Source organism: Phoenix dactylifera, chromosome 7, assembly GCF_009389715.1.
Source record: "Phoenix dactylifera cultivar Barhee BC4 chromosome 7, palm_55x_up_171113_PBpolish2nd_filt_p, whole genome shotgun sequence".
NCBI lineage: Eukaryota > Viridiplantae > Streptophyta > Magnoliopsida > Arecales > Arecaceae > Phoenix > Phoenix dactylifera.
In genome coordinates this window covers 5,891,432-5,907,049 of record NC_052398.1, presented here as the reverse complement: position 1 = coordinate 5,907,049, position 15,618 = coordinate 5,891,432, and the positions used below count along the sequence as shown (strand labels likewise).

At 37.6% G+C, this 15,618-nt stretch overlaps 2 protein-coding genes across 8 annotated transcripts; both read left to right on the top strand.

The window, feature by feature from the left end:
- Positions 1-4,914: 4,914 nt before the first annotated feature.
- LOC103707099 (CBL-interacting serine/threonine-protein kinase 21) lies at positions 4,915-10,225 on the top strand. Of its 5 annotated transcripts, XR_005512492.1 has the most exons (17): positions 4,918-5,338; positions 5,441-5,616; positions 5,749-5,811; positions 5,891-5,962; positions 6,045-6,152; positions 6,263-6,334; positions 6,423-6,476; positions 8,028-8,153; positions 8,244-8,333; positions 8,444-8,569; positions 8,666-8,773; positions 8,851-8,955; positions 9,027-9,089; positions 9,163-9,237; positions 9,316-9,417; positions 9,497-9,581; positions 9,818-10,225. XR_005512492.1 is itself a non-coding variant. In XM_026804652.2 (15 exons), the coding sequence occupies exons 1-14, from the start codon at positions 5,455-5,457 to the stop codon at positions 9,413-9,415; spliced, it is 1,338 nt and encodes a 445-aa protein (XP_026660453.2). In that variant the 5' UTR covers positions 4,915-5,454; the 3' UTR covers positions 9,416-9,417; positions 9,497-9,782. The 5 variants fall into 5 exon arrangements, 2 of the variants coding, with proteins under 2 accessions (XP_026660453.2, XP_008789688.2); XR_005512493.1 differs by having other exon boundaries at positions 4,915-5,616; positions 9,302-9,417; XR_001879450.3 differs by having other exon boundaries at positions 4,919-5,616.
- Positions 10,226-10,821: 596 nt separating this feature from the next.
- LOC103707098 (mitotic-spindle organizing protein 1A-like) lies at positions 10,822-14,718 on the top strand. 3 transcript variants are annotated; one of them, XR_005512494.1, is made up of 3 exons: positions 10,822-11,179; positions 14,136-14,246; positions 14,480-14,718. XR_005512494.1 is itself a non-coding variant. In XM_008791463.4 (2 exons), exon 1 carries the CDS (start codon positions 10,918-10,920, stop codon positions 11,149-11,151), a length of 234 nt encoding a protein of 77 aa, XP_008789685.2. In that variant the 5' UTR covers positions 10,822-10,917; the 3' UTR covers positions 11,152-11,179; positions 14,457-14,718. The 3 variants fall into 3 exon arrangements, 2 of the variants coding, with proteins under 2 accessions (XP_008789685.2, XP_008789684.2); XM_008791463.4 differs by lacking the exon at positions 14,136-14,246 and having other exon boundaries at positions 14,457-14,718; XM_008791462.4 differs by lacking the exon at positions 14,136-14,246 and having other exon boundaries at positions 10,824-11,179.
- Positions 14,719-15,618: the final 900 nt, after the last annotated feature.

Here is a 15,618-nt window from a genome sequence, read left to right as displayed (position 1 = left end):
TTAACAAGCTATTTAAAATTCTTTATCATATTTTCATACATGAAGCTGCCCTTGTCTTGTAAATTTTATAGGGGTCATGGATGACGTGAATATCCAACAAAAATCAATATCGTGCAATTACATGTAAACCATGGCTCCGTCAAGTAAGATGGCTGCAGGGAGTTGGTTATCTGCATCGTCTCACTTAGAGATATAGAATAAGTATAGGCTTAAATTGGGTTTGCATGCTCAAGTTTGGCCAACTTGACTCGAACCTGATGTGGCTTATCTTGACCTTGTGCAAAATCAAAGTCAGATTTATCATGAGTTTCATCTTTTGGGCCGGTCTGAATCAATAGATCAAGCTCAGTTTGTATCTAAAGTTCTGTGATTTAGCAAATCAACGTAGATAAAATTATTTTTACTAAAACAAAATGCTAATTTTTTGGTGAATCATTGAAGATAAAAGTACCTAGCATTGGAAGGGTTCTTCTTAGATTTTAGAAGTCTTCTAATTTAATATTGCTATTTAGTCTTGATTGTTTAATAAATAGTTTTATGTGCATATAGAATAAAGTAAATTAAGTTATAGATACTACTTGGTTCGAGGCACACTAAGAAAGGTGCTCTTTTTAGAGCAGAATTCGCGTTGTTCAAGTGTAAACAGTTGATAGTGGTATACTTTCAAAATGTAAAGAATTGCTATATGTTCTAAGTGCACAGAAGAATCAACATCGGACCCGAACCATCCATATTTAAATACAGCAAAATCTGCAAAATTGGTTAACAAAGAATTATCTCAATCCTCTTTTATGCGGTCACAATCTTCTTATCTCGAATGCTCAAAGGGTATAACTAAGTTTACTCACATCAATCTCAATTTACCATCTTAATTCTTCTTTCTATACTCACTTGAGTGATGTCGTTGAGATGAATAAGAATGATGACCCCCATTCCTTCGCTATATGATCTATCCAATCATCAAAGATTGTGTCATTTGGAGGTATCATCAGATCGAATACATCAGGTTAGATGCATCGAGATACATTTTTTCATGAGAATGCATCTCTTTATACAGGAATACATCCGTTTATGGTGTCCTGTGAGAAGAGGAGAAGAAAGCATCTCTTCATGCTTCTCTTTAACATACTATACAAAAATAATTAGAGGCATGCTCGTATGATTTTAAAAGAGGAAAAAGAAATAAGAAAATAAAAAATAAACCTTATCTACTCAAAAGACCAAGTTATTTAGATATCTAAGATAAGGATTAAACTTCAAGTAGATCTTTGTTTAGTTTTATATTCAACATGAGATTATTCTTAAAATATCAAAAATTTGAACTAAATATGTTATCAATAAACCAAGACCTGACAGCGTATCATTCTCTCAAAGTCTCCTTCCTTTTTATGCTCGACTTTGTTTCCTTGTTGCCCTCTTATGCATCACTATTTAAGCTTTGACCTTCGCTTACTAATGAACAGGGGAAGTTTGCTCTTCCTTTTTGGCGAAGTGTGATGCCACGGACGCATGTCGCCTTGTGCTGAGCTTGGCATCCTTTTCATGTATATGGAATCGTGGCTCGAAGTTGTTTCTTATTAAAAAAAATTGCACCAAACCGAAGGCAAGAAGGTAGGGATGACTGTTAGGAAAAGAATGGAAGGACACACGTGGTCAGTGAGCTAGGACTCACCCACCCATCGAAAATCTATACATCTTTTTCACATGGATTCAATGATTGAATAGAATGCTGTTCGGACATCAGTTTTTTTTTTTTTGTGAAATGATTGGCCAGCACTAGACATAGGTGGGGCCTCAAACAAAGAAGGAAGTTTCAGTGCCGGACCCCACAATTTTGGATGGCAACAAGTATCGGGCTAACGACACACAAGGAATTAAGGAAGGGCTTCAGATCCCCTCCTTCCGAAGCCTTCATCCACTCATTTGTACTCTCCTTTAAGCCATCATCTGTAACTTTAAATGCATTTGGCTTTCAACCTATTCTGGCTATAATGCTTATCCTGTCCGACCCCACCACTTGCTCTATCATCATTGGATCCAAGTTTTATGGGTTAGCTTTGGAATAGTTCCCCTCTTTGAACTTAAAGCATATTCTATTCCAGTTGTTTGATTGGAGAAAGTTTCGTTCTCATTCTGATTCCATACGAGGATGATAATACCCCAATCTCCCCAGTACTCAATCTCTACTCTACCCTAGTATTTAAGTTCTATCCGGATTTCAATTTTAATTTCAGCCATGAACTAAACATGTCGGAGGATATGGCAATTTTGATTTCCATTCCAATCTAAACTAATTCCAATTTCGATTCCGATCGCAAACGAAATGTGCCCTCGCTTTTTTTGATTCCCAGCAGTGTAATCAAAGAATGAAAACAAATAGGATCTAAGTTTTATGGGCTAAATGAGGGCAGTGCCGCAGTGGTCTCTAATAGTCTGGTTGAGAACCAAGCATGCCCTCATTCCTTTTGATTCCTGGAAATGTAATCAAGAATGATAACAAATAGGATCTATATTTTATGGGTTAATTGAGGGTGGTAGACTCTAATAGTACCCCTCCTCATGGTTTGAGGAGGTGCCTCCGTTTGGATCCAGCATAGTCTCCTATCGACCAAGCATGGTCCGAGATGTAATCTGCCAGTATCTCAAAGGGATTCATAGTGGATTACAACACTATTTTTTCAGCAATTAAAAAAAAAGAAAAAGTGGGGTATGAGCTTAAACACATGACTGAGGACTACCACGTTTAGAGCCTTGCACTATAACGATTGAGCTAGACCGCCTTATAGTGGATTACTACATTATGATCTACCCCCCAAAAGAAAAATCTTTCGTTCAACTAGATATCAAGTAGGGATGGCAGCCGGGTAGAATTTTTTAGGTACCGGACCCATCTTGAACCCTAATATGACTCGTTTAGTAAAACGCTATATAATTCAAGAAGGATTTGGATTTTATAACAAAAATCTGTTAGGGTTCGGGATGGGTTTGAGATTTGACTCTTGAGATTCCAAGTCACTTTTAGGAGTTATGATGCTTGAAGCTTTTGTTAGAGCAAGAGTATGAATTACCTATCATACACAAGATTTCTTTTATGACCAATACATGCATTTAAAATAATCAGCAACCCAAGGCTTTGGGCCATGGCCTCTAGTTACTTCAGGTGTATCAATGTGCAAACGGAGGGATATGACCTCCTGCCTTGTAAATGGGTAAAGATTCCATGAATAGCTCCAAGATATACCTTGTGGAATGACAAAGAACGGGGTTCTTCTAATCTTTATGAAGCACGCTTCATAGTGGAGCGAATATGCTCCCAAACTTTCCCGCATGCAAATTTAGGCCGGTATATTTCTCGGCAAAGTTTTGCCTCTTATTTTAATAGCTTGCTAAAGCTGCTCGTGTGGAGGTGAAGAAGTGCAGGTGTTAATGGGTCAGGTTTAGTTATATCCATACCCAAACTCAAAATATATTTCTTAAAGCCAAATCCAAATCTAAGTCCAATTAAAATTTTATACTGGTACCCAATATTCGATCCAACGGTTGGGTATTAGACCAGGTTTCACATAGAATTTGGATATTTAACAAATCTACAATTTTGTACTATTTTTTAAGATTATCTGGTGCACCTAGAATGCTACCTCATGAACTATGAAACATTATAAAGACAAAAACAAAAAAATATATTTAAAAGACTATATTTATTCAACTATTAGTTTTATTACCTAAATATTTATGCAATCAAAATACATGAAGAATGAAAAGGATTTTACAATAATTAAGCTTTGTATACATATTAAATCACAATAAATACATCATTAAAAGACTACCAAAAATGAGATAAATGAGAATGTGGTATAGTAATTAGCATAGTTCCATTTTTTTATGTCTTTAGATAAATGATAAGAGCAAAATGTAATTGGCTGATAGTTTTTTAAATTTTTTCATCATAGGGATGCTTAGAGAGAGAGAGAGAGAGAGAGAGAGAGAGAGAGAGAGGATTGTTGGGATCCGGTCAAGTTATGGCCCACATTGACAAATGGCGTCAATATGGTCCAAGTGGGAGAATGTTGGATCCTATTTAATTAAACCCTGATCCCGTTTAATTAGAATCCACATTTGACGAGTATTCTTGAATTTCGTAAATTCTGATGATCTTAAGGGCATTAGGGTAATTTCACGACAGTGAAGAGTTACCTTGGATTTAATTAAATAGGATCCAACATTCTTTTACTTGGACCATATTGATGCCATTTGTCAATGTGGGTCATAACTTGACGGGATCCCAACAAGGATATGGACAAAATGATAATTAGACGAGATCACTTCCCTCTATTTCATAGAATAAAATTATTCGGCCCAAATGGCCGAGGAATTTGTTTGATCGGGTGTTAGACCATGCCACAGCCCTTCAATGGTATTTGGCGCGATGTCCCCCAAAATAGAAGGATATCCCTCCCATTCCACATACCAAATCTAGCTTCTGTCAACCATAGTTACTCTGGTATTATTTTATTATCTATAGAAGTACTTAGATATTAACAAACACTTCAACGAAAAATTTCGGAAAAAAAATAAAATATGTTTACTAAATTCAAGTCAAGAAACGTGTGGATTCAAAAACAAATCAGACTTAAATCGAGTTTATTTTAAATATGGTGGATAATTTTCTAAAGAAGGACATAATGAGATTATGAATATTTCTTTACCATATAATAATCGTGATAGTCCTTAAGAGATCAAATCAAATTAATTAATTTATGGGACATGAGAGATAAGTCTTAATCAAATCTCATATGATGCTCGTGACAGATCATGTTACCAATTGTTCAAAGCCCATATGATCGGCACAACTTTTGAAAATTCTAAGAGCACCCAGGAGAATCCAAACCCAATCAGACTTCATCTCAACGCTATCGGGGCCCACCTCCTCGACGTGTTATTTAAATCGGTTTTCTTTGGAGGGTGCTAAAAGTAGAGCAAAGGAGAGGTACCTTCCATTCGTATCACGTTCCCGGCCTCCTTCCCCCTTTCAACTACCTCTTCTCTCCTCTCCTCTCCTCTCCTTTCCTTTCATCCCCTGTTCTCTCCTCTCCTTCCCTCTGCGAAAGAGAGTACCCATCAACTCACATTATTTGATATGAACTTGTTTAACACGAACCACCCATTTGTCTGCTTTCCGTGGTTCCTCATAACTCCTCAAAACCAAGGAAGCGAAGTCCTCAAGGATTTTTCCATCAAATAAAGCGACAGTTGGGGAAGAAGTACTCCTTCCTTTGATCTTGGAAGAGAAAAGAGGCCTTCGCCATTGATATATTCTACAGGGACTTGATACCAACACGTACCACTCAAAGCCCAGAAGGACATATAATAAGTAAACTAGATGCAAGGGCCAACGATCTAAGGAGGATCGGTTTCTCATTGCCATTCTTCCATGGTGCAGTCTGGCCGAGAGGAATGGGCTTTGCGACGAGCATTGGGAAATACCACCTTGGCCGGACTATTGGGGAGGGCAACTTCGCCAAGGTCAAGCTGGCTGTGAACACCGAGACGAATAAGAACGTCGCCGTTAAGATCATCGATAAGAAGATGGTGTTGCAGAACAAGCTGATGTATCAGGTGAGTGGGCTTTGTTCATCTTCTTGCGATAGATACCAAATGCTTTTGGAAAGTGAGTCAGCCTATTTTAGCAGATGTAGTAAAGAGATTTAATGACATCTCAGCCTATCATTGTAATGGTTCATTCATCAGGTCAAGAGAGAAATCAGCACAATGAAGCTTCTGCATCACCCAAACATTGTAAAGATATACGAGGTTGGCTTCGAGGTCCTTTAATTGACTTAGTTATGTGTTTTAAGATTTTAATTTTCTCCAATGGGAACTTCTGATGCAGGTAATTGCGACGAAGACCAGGATTTATCTTGTAATGGAGTATGTCCCTGGAGGACAACTTTCTGATAAGTTGGTGGGTTTCTGCACCGATGAAGTTTGGGTTTTGGTTTGATTTGGATTGAGCTAATGACACGCCTTCTATTTCTTGGTGGCAGTACTATCTGAAGAGGTTAGATGAGAGAGAGGCAAGGAAGTTCTTTCAGCAGCTGATCGATGCCATGGATTACTGCCATGGCAGAGGAGTTTACCACAGAGATCTGAAGGTTAGAACCCAACTTACGAACCGGTAAATATTATGTTACCTTGGGGATTCCATTCTTCATGGAGATTGGGATATTTAACATTGGATTCTTAACAATGTTGGCAAAAGCAGCCAGAGAACCTGCTTTTAGATGGCAAGGGCAACCTAAAGGTATCCGATTTTGGGCTCTGTGTATTGAGAAAGGTGAGGACAGACCTCTGAATTCCAATGAACAAGCTTAGGGAAACTTAATTTATGAAATATTTAACATTGGATTCATGGAATCATTCAGCCAGGAGACTTGTTGTCGACCGCCTGTGGATCTCCGAGTTATGTGGCTCCTGAGGTATGAAATGACCCATTCAGAACTTAAAATCTCAATAAAGAGATGGAAAGCTTGATTTGCTTAGCACCTCCACAGCATGATGATGGAATAACACCAAGGTTACTGACAGAATCCTGAAGATGTGTCACTGAAACTTTTGTCTAGGTGTTTAGGCAATTATGCTAAATTGTTATCATCTTTTTTTTTCCCCTTGAATAAGTTTTTGATCATCTTATAGAAGGTTTATTTGGGTAGGACAAGGAAGCTGGAAATTAAAACCTTCAAACGTTCATGGGACTTCACTGAACTTACTGTTAAACCTGAATTAGATTTCAGGTCATATGTCTTTAATTGTATTATATATTATAGTTCTAGCCAACAACTAAAAATTAAAGCACTTAGAGAATTCTAGCTCTTCGAGCAAACTAGAGTTCAATTTTGTATAGGATTCCCTGAAATAAGAAGTTTGAATTCTAGTTAGGCCAAGCATTTTCACACTATGTTGGGGGGTGATTCCTCCTCCTGCAAAATACAGGACTCAATACTACAATTGATCATTTATTTAGTGTATTCATGCCACATATCCAGATTGTCTGGGGCAAAAATTTGATGATCCACCGCATTGTGGCATTCTGACGGTGAGGCATGAAGCTAGAATTTATCACTAAGTTCAAACGTAGTAAATAAAATTTAGGTTATCTTACTGAATAATTTGGATTTTTGAATGACTGAAATTAAGGTCTTACCCAGGGATTACTTTGTGGACTTCTACGTCCATGGCTCCCACCCAGTTTTTGAATATTTTGCATGTTAATTATCATGGATGTACGTATACAAGAACTGTGTAATATATCCAGTCAACAAAAAAAGAAAAAGAAAAAAAGATTAAGAAGGTCCAAGAGTGTTGATTAACCTATAACTCCTCAAAATTAGGGGAGTAATAATAGTTAGCTGGGAAATACTTTTGAGTAAGTGATTCTCTCTTCTTTTTTTTGTGTGGGTGTGTGTGTGGTCAAGTCAAGATCTATTTTAATCTGGAGGCATATGTTGCGTGGGTTGTGTCAAAGGAGTTCTGTTCTCTTCTTGTTCTAATTTCTTTCAGGTTGTTTCTTGTCAAGTGAAGATCCTAAAGCCTGTTCTTCTTAAAAGTTACTACATCACTATCATCTCCCTTCACAGCTTTCTTAGTAAACACAAAAAAAAGGATGCATAATTTTTGGCTCTCTCCTTAAATCAAATAAAAATAAAGAAACAACATTTGACAGAAAATGATCTAGATGTTGCACTCGAAAAAAAATGATCTAGGTGTGCTCTTTACTGAGTTGAGTAGTATTTATATCTGATTATTTGGTTAAAACTATTTGGCTCCTATTCGCGAATAGTTTTGGCCTGCTTAAAACTGAACAAGTAGCAAAAAAAAATGCTTTTCAATTTTTCCTGATTTCCTAAAAGTACACTTCATCCTAATATCCTAAAAGCACATAAAAATTGGACTTTATTCAGTCTTGTTTGGGAACCAAAAAGATTTAGGGTGGTATTGCTGCTTGATGGCACACATTGCATGATTAACAGGTGATAGTCCACAAGCATTATGAGGGAGCAGCTGCTGATGTATGGTCTTGTGGAGTGATTCTGTTTGAATTGCTTGCAGGCTACCTACCTTTTGAAGATCGCAGCCTGATGAACTTGTATAGAAAGGTATATTCTCAAGGAAGATGTTACTAGCCTGTATTTTTTTGGTGCAATTTAACAGTTAGTTAAAAATACTGGATTCCTGTGTTTGAAAAGATATCTAGAGCAGAATATACATGCCCCTATTGGTTCACAGCCTCCCAAAGAAAGCTAATTTCCAAGATGCTGGATCCCTTGCCAACCAAGGTATTCCCTGAAATCCTTCTTCACATGCACAATGATGAGATTTAGTTCTTCAAAGCAACATGATGCACATACTTGGTTAAGAAAAAAGCTTATATTCTTCCTCACAATAGCGGGCCACGATAGCCAAGATTCTCGAAGATGAGTGGTTTCGGGTGGATTATGAGCCTTCAGCAGGATACGAAAATGATGAGGACCTGAATTCAGATGATATCAGCAATACAATGGACAGTGAAAATGTAGGGACTTCATATGCTCCAGTTGTTATTCTTCCCTCTACTTTTTATTTTTAGCCATATGGGTCTTGTGTTTTTCAAACTTTGAACTCTATACAGGAGAGAACCAATCGGACAGTGGAAGGAAAACTACATAGATTTATCAATGCTTTCCAACTCATAGCAATGTCCAGTGACCTTGATTTGTCTGGTCTTTTCCATGAGCAGGTATTTCAACACTCTATAGCTAATTGTTTATATTGTTCGTCCAACATTCAATTCTAACCTTTGTGAATAAGCAACAGAAAACAAAGCTTGGCTCCGAGCATTCAATAGATGAAACACTGGAAAAAATTGAGGTCGCTGCGAAGGATGTAAGCCTATATGCAGAAAGGATGAGAAATTCTAAGGTACAGTCCACTTACTGGAGTTGTGTAAGCAACAATTCTGGTTGAATGATGTATCCTGTTCAATGTCTCAGGTGAAACTTCACCGTAACAAAAGTTTAACAAGAAGTCGGTCCCCCTCTACTCTATCAGCAGAGGTAAAAGCTTGATGAAAAGCCCTGCCTTTTTCTTTCTTGCTTAGCCTTACTGATGAAAAGCCGGAAATTTCAGGTGTTTGAGGTGACACCAATTCATTGTGTTGTAGAAATATCAAAATCTGCAGGAGATCTAACAGCATACAAAGAGGTAATTCATGTCTGTCTAAGTTTACTTGATTTATATCCAGGTAGAGTGACTCTTATTTATCCAGACTTTCATAAACAGTTTTGCGAAAGCTTATCGAGCCTGCTCAGGCAGAGCTCTGCTGGTAGTTCATCAGAATTGCAGGCATCTGAGGCTGATGAAAAGGCTAGAAAGGAGTTGATTGTAAGTCTAAAAATTATATTTCTGATGTCCAAACCAAATATTTTGCTTTACTAACTTCCAGCTTTCTCAAATGATGCAGTTTAGCAATGAAACAACAACAGGAATGGAGTAAGCAGTTTTCTATATCGAGGCCTGATCCCTACTGACCCAAGTTCCATGCAAAGGTGATTAAGAACTTAACGCCTGCATGATGACAGCATTACAGCAAGCACAACATTTTTTTTTTCTTTTTTGTAACGGATAATAATCACCCTTATAGAGGTTATTTTCCCCACCTTCACCAGTAATTTTGACATTTTGTAGTAAACATTTGATAAGGTAAAGTCCATGGACTAAGTTTTCTATGCAGTCTATTATTTTTTGAATCATTGTCTGAGTTCATTTTTCACTTTTGAAGCAGAAGCATGGCTGTTTGAAAGTTGCCAGGATTTGAAGATGATATGAACGGTATTCAAATTATTCCAGCTAACACTTAGAATAGGCAGCAAGGGAAGAACCGGAAGACGGCCGAGCCAACCCGAAAGCAGTATGCCGGAATCCTGCCACCCGCCAACGCAAATACTGGTCAGCCCAGGCAGGGTTTGGGCCAAAGCATCACAACTACAACCCGTCATTTCCTATTACCGCCGTCTCATGAATAATCCCATCAGCCTCCCTCGGAGAAGCAGTATCAGCCTGTATAGGATATACACTGTGTTACCCTTCCCATCAAATGGAAGGCCGTGCGATAAAACAATGTTACATGATGAAAGACTTGAACTATGATTTGAATGATGGAATTGATCCAAAATTAACCCGACTTCTGATCTGGAATCGATCCAAAATTAATCCCATCGAACTGCCTGTTTGGATTCAAAAATATGATCCTTTTCGTAATATGGTTTGGATTTGGATCACTGAATTCTTAATATGAATATGAGCTAACTAGAACCAATCCAAAACTAACATATTTTATATTTCAAAAGACCCTTGTTGAATACAAGAAATTAGTTTTTCTTTTATAGCATAGTTCCTTGACAATTTATTTTACTGATTATAACTATATATAATTCTAATCAAATGCTAAATTTTCAAAAATGTCTACATATTGTCTACTATTATTTGTTGTACAATATATTTATAATATAATTATATAATTAATACATGTTATTTATTTAACATGTGTTCGGATTACTTTTGACTCGATTTGATAAAAGAAACCATAACGTTCAATCCGATCCGGTTGAAGAAAATTGGACCGAATTTGGATTTAAGTTTTTTCTTTGATCCCATTTAAATATAGATGGAATTTGGGTTGAGCCCATCCAATCCGGCCCGACTCGACCTATTCTAGGACCTAATTTGGTTGTGTACTCGGCAACCAAAATGACGAGTCATTTGCCAACTCATCTTATTTTTATTTTGCGGTATTTGATAGAAGTGGAGCCTTTCCCCTACCCTTCGCCAGAGCCTACCATTTCCGGTCCGGATTCCGCCGCCGAGCTCGTAGGGCAGGGTATCATGGAGACGGAGGCGGCGAGGAACGCGAAAGAGTCGCTGGAGCTGGCCTTCCAGATGTCCAACATCCTGGAGACGGGCCTCGATCGCCACACCCTTTCCCTCCTCATCGCCCTCTGCGATCGCGGCCTCAACCCGGAGGCTCTCGCTGCCGTTGTCCGCGAACTCTCCCCGCCGCCCTCCAAGGAACCCATCTCCTACTCCTCCTCCTCTCGTGCCTGTCTCTACCAGCCCTAATTTCCCTCTTCACCTCCCCAGCCCTAAGGTACCAACTCGATCTGATTCCACTCATTGGAGATTTCTATGCTTTATTCTTGTACAACATAAAACAATCCACTTGATCTATCGGTAGGAAGCACGGAATGGGAATGATTGATTCCATTTCGAAATTACTTCGCCCCCCATTTATCCTGCATACAGATGATGCTATGTACCGCATATTACTGTACCAAGTTTGGAGTAACATTTGAATTTATGAATCCCTTGTTTTATTGTGGAAATTTGCTTGTTTCCAGATAACTTGTCGGTTTTTACTAATTGAATAGAATGGTGCATAAGTCATCTTGTATCAACTATAGTGTCTCCCCGAACTTGTAGCTTTGTCCCGAATACAATGGGTTCTAGGAGCCATACACATGCATACTTGCATCAGCATCTGAGGGCACGATTTAACAAAACATGAGATTTGATTTTAACTGTTCTAAGATATCCCTAAGATAATCGGTTAGGGCGACAAGCAGACTTGATTGAGATCTTTCGAGAATATCCAAATCAATATAACTATTTAACATTATGACATAATCCCTATTTAGTTGGCTAATGGTGCTTGGTTAATTTCATGTTTATCTAGAATACCCTACATATGTTTCTGTTACCCTGAAGATCGTCTGAGATTTTGCCTATTTGGTTAGATTCATTTATTTGTTTAGGTGCATCTTGAACTTGGTAGATTTCGTGGATCTTGTTTTGATGCAATATAAGATTTTCTACTTGTCACCTTTTATCAAATAATATTGTTGAGCATCTAGGATACTTTCTTTCTGCTCGAGTTATACTCCTTTTTATGGAGAAACATGTTTATCTACTGGCTAATGCTAGTTGACCTTAACACATTTGGCTTTCTCTCGCATACCCAGTAAAAATGCTTGAACAATGCATAGGTCTGTCCTTGCTTATTACTAATCTAATTTGCAGTCATGTGCTAAATACTTTATGAGCATTGACTGCATCCGGCTTAATTGTCTCAACTTGCTTCATCATCTAGAAATTTTGTTGCAAGACTTAAATGCCAATCTGGTCCTACATATCTTAATGCCTAGTTCTCTAACTATATTTCCATCTTGTGCCGAGTTCTTTATTCCGTTTCTATTTTCTTTGTGGCTTTCTGGTAACAGTCTCTTTATAGTGTTGAACTGCTCTTGACCTCCATCAGTGCTTATGCATCCTCGAGCATTGATTTAGCTCACCCATCAAACCTGTCACCTTTAAATCAATCTTTAAGGTCAGTGCTGTCTTTGTTGTTCAGGATGTTCATGCGTATGTCATTCAAGCTTTGGTTACTCCTTTAATTCTCATGGCAGTCCCCCAAGCAGAGCTACTTGGGACTCCATGATGGTGGTGAGATTCATTCTGCAAGTGTCAACAACAACTAGTTCTGCTCATCCTTGTTTGCTTGGCATTAGCCTCATCTCACGGAATCAAGAGTTTTTTTTTTATTTTATTTCCAATGTGTATGGAGAGGGTAATCATGTAGCTAATGCCCTCTCAAATCTGGATATAGACATGGAGAACTCTATGGATTGGTTGGAATCTAGCCTACCACCTTCCCTTAGAGATTTTGTTGTTGCTGACGTTGTGGTTGCATCTTTCAGAGGATAGTGTAACCTCTGCCATTCACCAAAAAAAACAAATGTCGCCTTGGGAATTTGTTATCCAGTCATCCTCCTACCTCTAGTATTCTAGCACATTTTGTACTGTTTGCTTATTTGTTGGTTGATCTATTGCACGCCCATTCGTATCTTTTTAAGACCTGATATGAGAATGAAGGGAATGAGGGAAGGGAGACGATACACGAAGGATCCAGAGGAAAAGGAAAATCAAGATGACATTTAGAAGCTATTTATAAACCCCTAACCATACTAACCCTCTCCAAATACTCACAGCTAGTGATCTTCATAGCTGATAGGAGGATACCATATGACTTGATATGTTGCTGCTGCTGTTTGATTGCTCCTTATTTTTGACTAAACTTTATCAGCACAGGCCATTTTTGTCACCAGATAATCCAGTAAATGTAAAAAAAATATCTCATATCTTTTATTAAGGCATGATTTTAAGCAAGTCATTGTGTCTACTGTCTAATTCCTGACAAAGAGAACCTGGACATATTGGGATTGATTTTAAGCAATGGAAGTTATTGACTTGCTTCAACTATAATATGTCTTTATACTGCAAAAGTAATGTATATTTTAAAAATAATGAAGGTACAACATTGAATTCTTACGATCAAAGTTCTTTAGCTTGTTTCTCCTCATTATGTTCAATTTGAGAGAAAGTGGGTCCTTAGGTCTGTCATGTCAACTTGCCCACAAAATTTTGCCCCCTCTTTACTTGATCTATATTGTTATCTTAAAGTTTTTTCAGACCATGTCTCACAAAGGTCGATCAATTGTTAACTTTAAAAGGACCTGGACAGCCCTTTCTGCTCTAATATCTTAAAACATCGCTGACACATCCTTGTTTCAACAAGCTTCATATAAAATGCCCATTAGAACAACTTTGTTGGTTAATTGGTTGATTTGTCAATGAATAATGACCTAAATATCTGAATGAGGGGCCTGTATGCCTGGAATCTCACAGTTGTTGCTCATCGGATTCCCACGATGATTTGAGGATTTCAGAGTCATACCGAGTCAAACCTATAATAGGAGTGCTTATAGAAATCCTAATATCAGATGGTTACCTAACCCTATTTAGCTTGTGATATTTCTCCTGGTAGTTGTTTTACTGTTTCCTGTGAGATGGTTAATATTGCGTGTTGTAATAAGTTGATTCGTTAGACGTAAGAATCACCAGTTAATTTTTTTCTCACAAAGTACTAGCTATTCATTCATCAATATAATAATTTTTTTCCTAGCGTTCATATGCTTGTGAATCTTGTTTTGCATCTTTTATATTCTAGGCAAGTACTATTCTTTAACTTGCACTCTACTTCAAATCAGGTCAAGTGACACAAGGGTATTAGTAGAGTATTACTTGGTGCTAAATGTGGAGCATGAGGACTCTATTGTAGGGGATCTTTGTTGTCTTGAAGAAGCAAAGACCATGAAAAGGTCTCAAATATTTACTGCAATGGCTGAGAACTTGATGATTTTCTTTTCACTTGATGCTTTAATTCATGTTTGTAAATAAACCATCAACTGTATTAACATGCGTTAGTTTGAGGGTGTCGATGGAAAGAAAATAACTCTCTCTACTCTCTGATGTATTTCAATTTTAGTATATGAGGCTGTCCTCACCTTCTGAAGTATGGTATTTAACAGGGATTTACACTTTGTTGATGCAGGCTACGGATTCGATGGCTCTCAGCTTTAAATTCAGACTTGGTAGTATGGACATTGATTTCCTTTTTTCAATCAACATGTAGCTGAGGCTGCTCCGGTGTCGCTTATGATCCAATACTTCTCTGATAGAAAGTAAACAATATGAAATCTGAATGTCCACTTAATTTTTTGTTGATGGTCTATATTATTGCTATAGTATGATCTAACTCAATCATAGTGGAGCAGCATCTTAAATTAGTTATGGTGGGAGTGAGATTCCTGAAGCTTAGCCTACCTTCAAGCATTCTTCTGACTTTGCAGGGTTTATTCTGTGCATCCTCATTCGCCAGCATCCATTATCAAGGATTAACAAGAGAAACTATTGTTTATGATTCATTCGATCCAACAGCAATGTTGTTCAATTCGGCCTAGACCTTAGAAAATGTGTAGGCCAAGAAGCCCATGAGGAAAAGAAAAGGTTGTGCACCATCTAAATGCGGTAACTGTCAATAACATCGGCATGCATTATAGAGATAAGATAGACTTTTTTTTATAATCTCTTTTTAAAGCAACTCAGGGCCCCACCTAAAATAGCTATTTAGAAGGTATTTTTTTGAGTTGTTTGATCATGTATAAGTACTTAAGATCTCTCTAGTGAATAATCAATGTGAAATTAAACACGCGCGCGCACGGGTCGCATATATTTCCTTCATTTAAGTTTTGATGTTTTCGTCCGGTTAAGAGTTAAATAACATTCAAATATAATCACAAGCACTACAATTGGTCTATGATTTTTTAGTCCACATAGATTATGGATCGGGTCCGCTCTAATATTATTTATAATAATTTAGGATTTTACCTAAAATGTATAGTCACATATCTAAATGATGATAGAACGTCCCATGCGCCATATTTGGCCATCCAATTAAAGCTATTTTGCCGATCACAAACGATCCGTGATTAGAAGGCGAGATGTTGAGAGGATCCTGACTCATTTTTTGGGTAGAATTTACACCAAGATAACTAAAAAAATTATAAACAAAAAGCAGCAGAACAAGAAAAGAACTAAACAAACTACAAGGGCAATCAGAGTTTCCCAAGATAATGAGAAGTTAACCAATCAGTTTACCCTTCTCTAAACATATGTCGGGCCTCAAATATT

Coding starts and splice junctions, on each gene's coding strand:
- LOC103707099 (XM_008791466.4), top strand. CDS start 5,455: ATGGGCTTTGCGACGAGCATTGGGAAATACCACCTTGGCCGGACTATT. Junction 5,812..5,890: donor ACATTGTAAAGATATACGAG/GTTGGCTTCGAG, acceptor CTTCTGATGCAG/GTAATTGCGACGAAGACCAG. Junction 8,956..9,026: donor AAAGGATGAGAAATTCTAAG/GTACAGTCCACT, acceptor TCAATGTCTCAG/GTGAAACTTCACCGTAACAA.
- LOC103707098 (XM_008791463.4), top strand. CDS start 10,918: ATGGAGACGGAGGCGGCGAGGAACGCGAAAGAGTCGCTGGAGCTGGCC.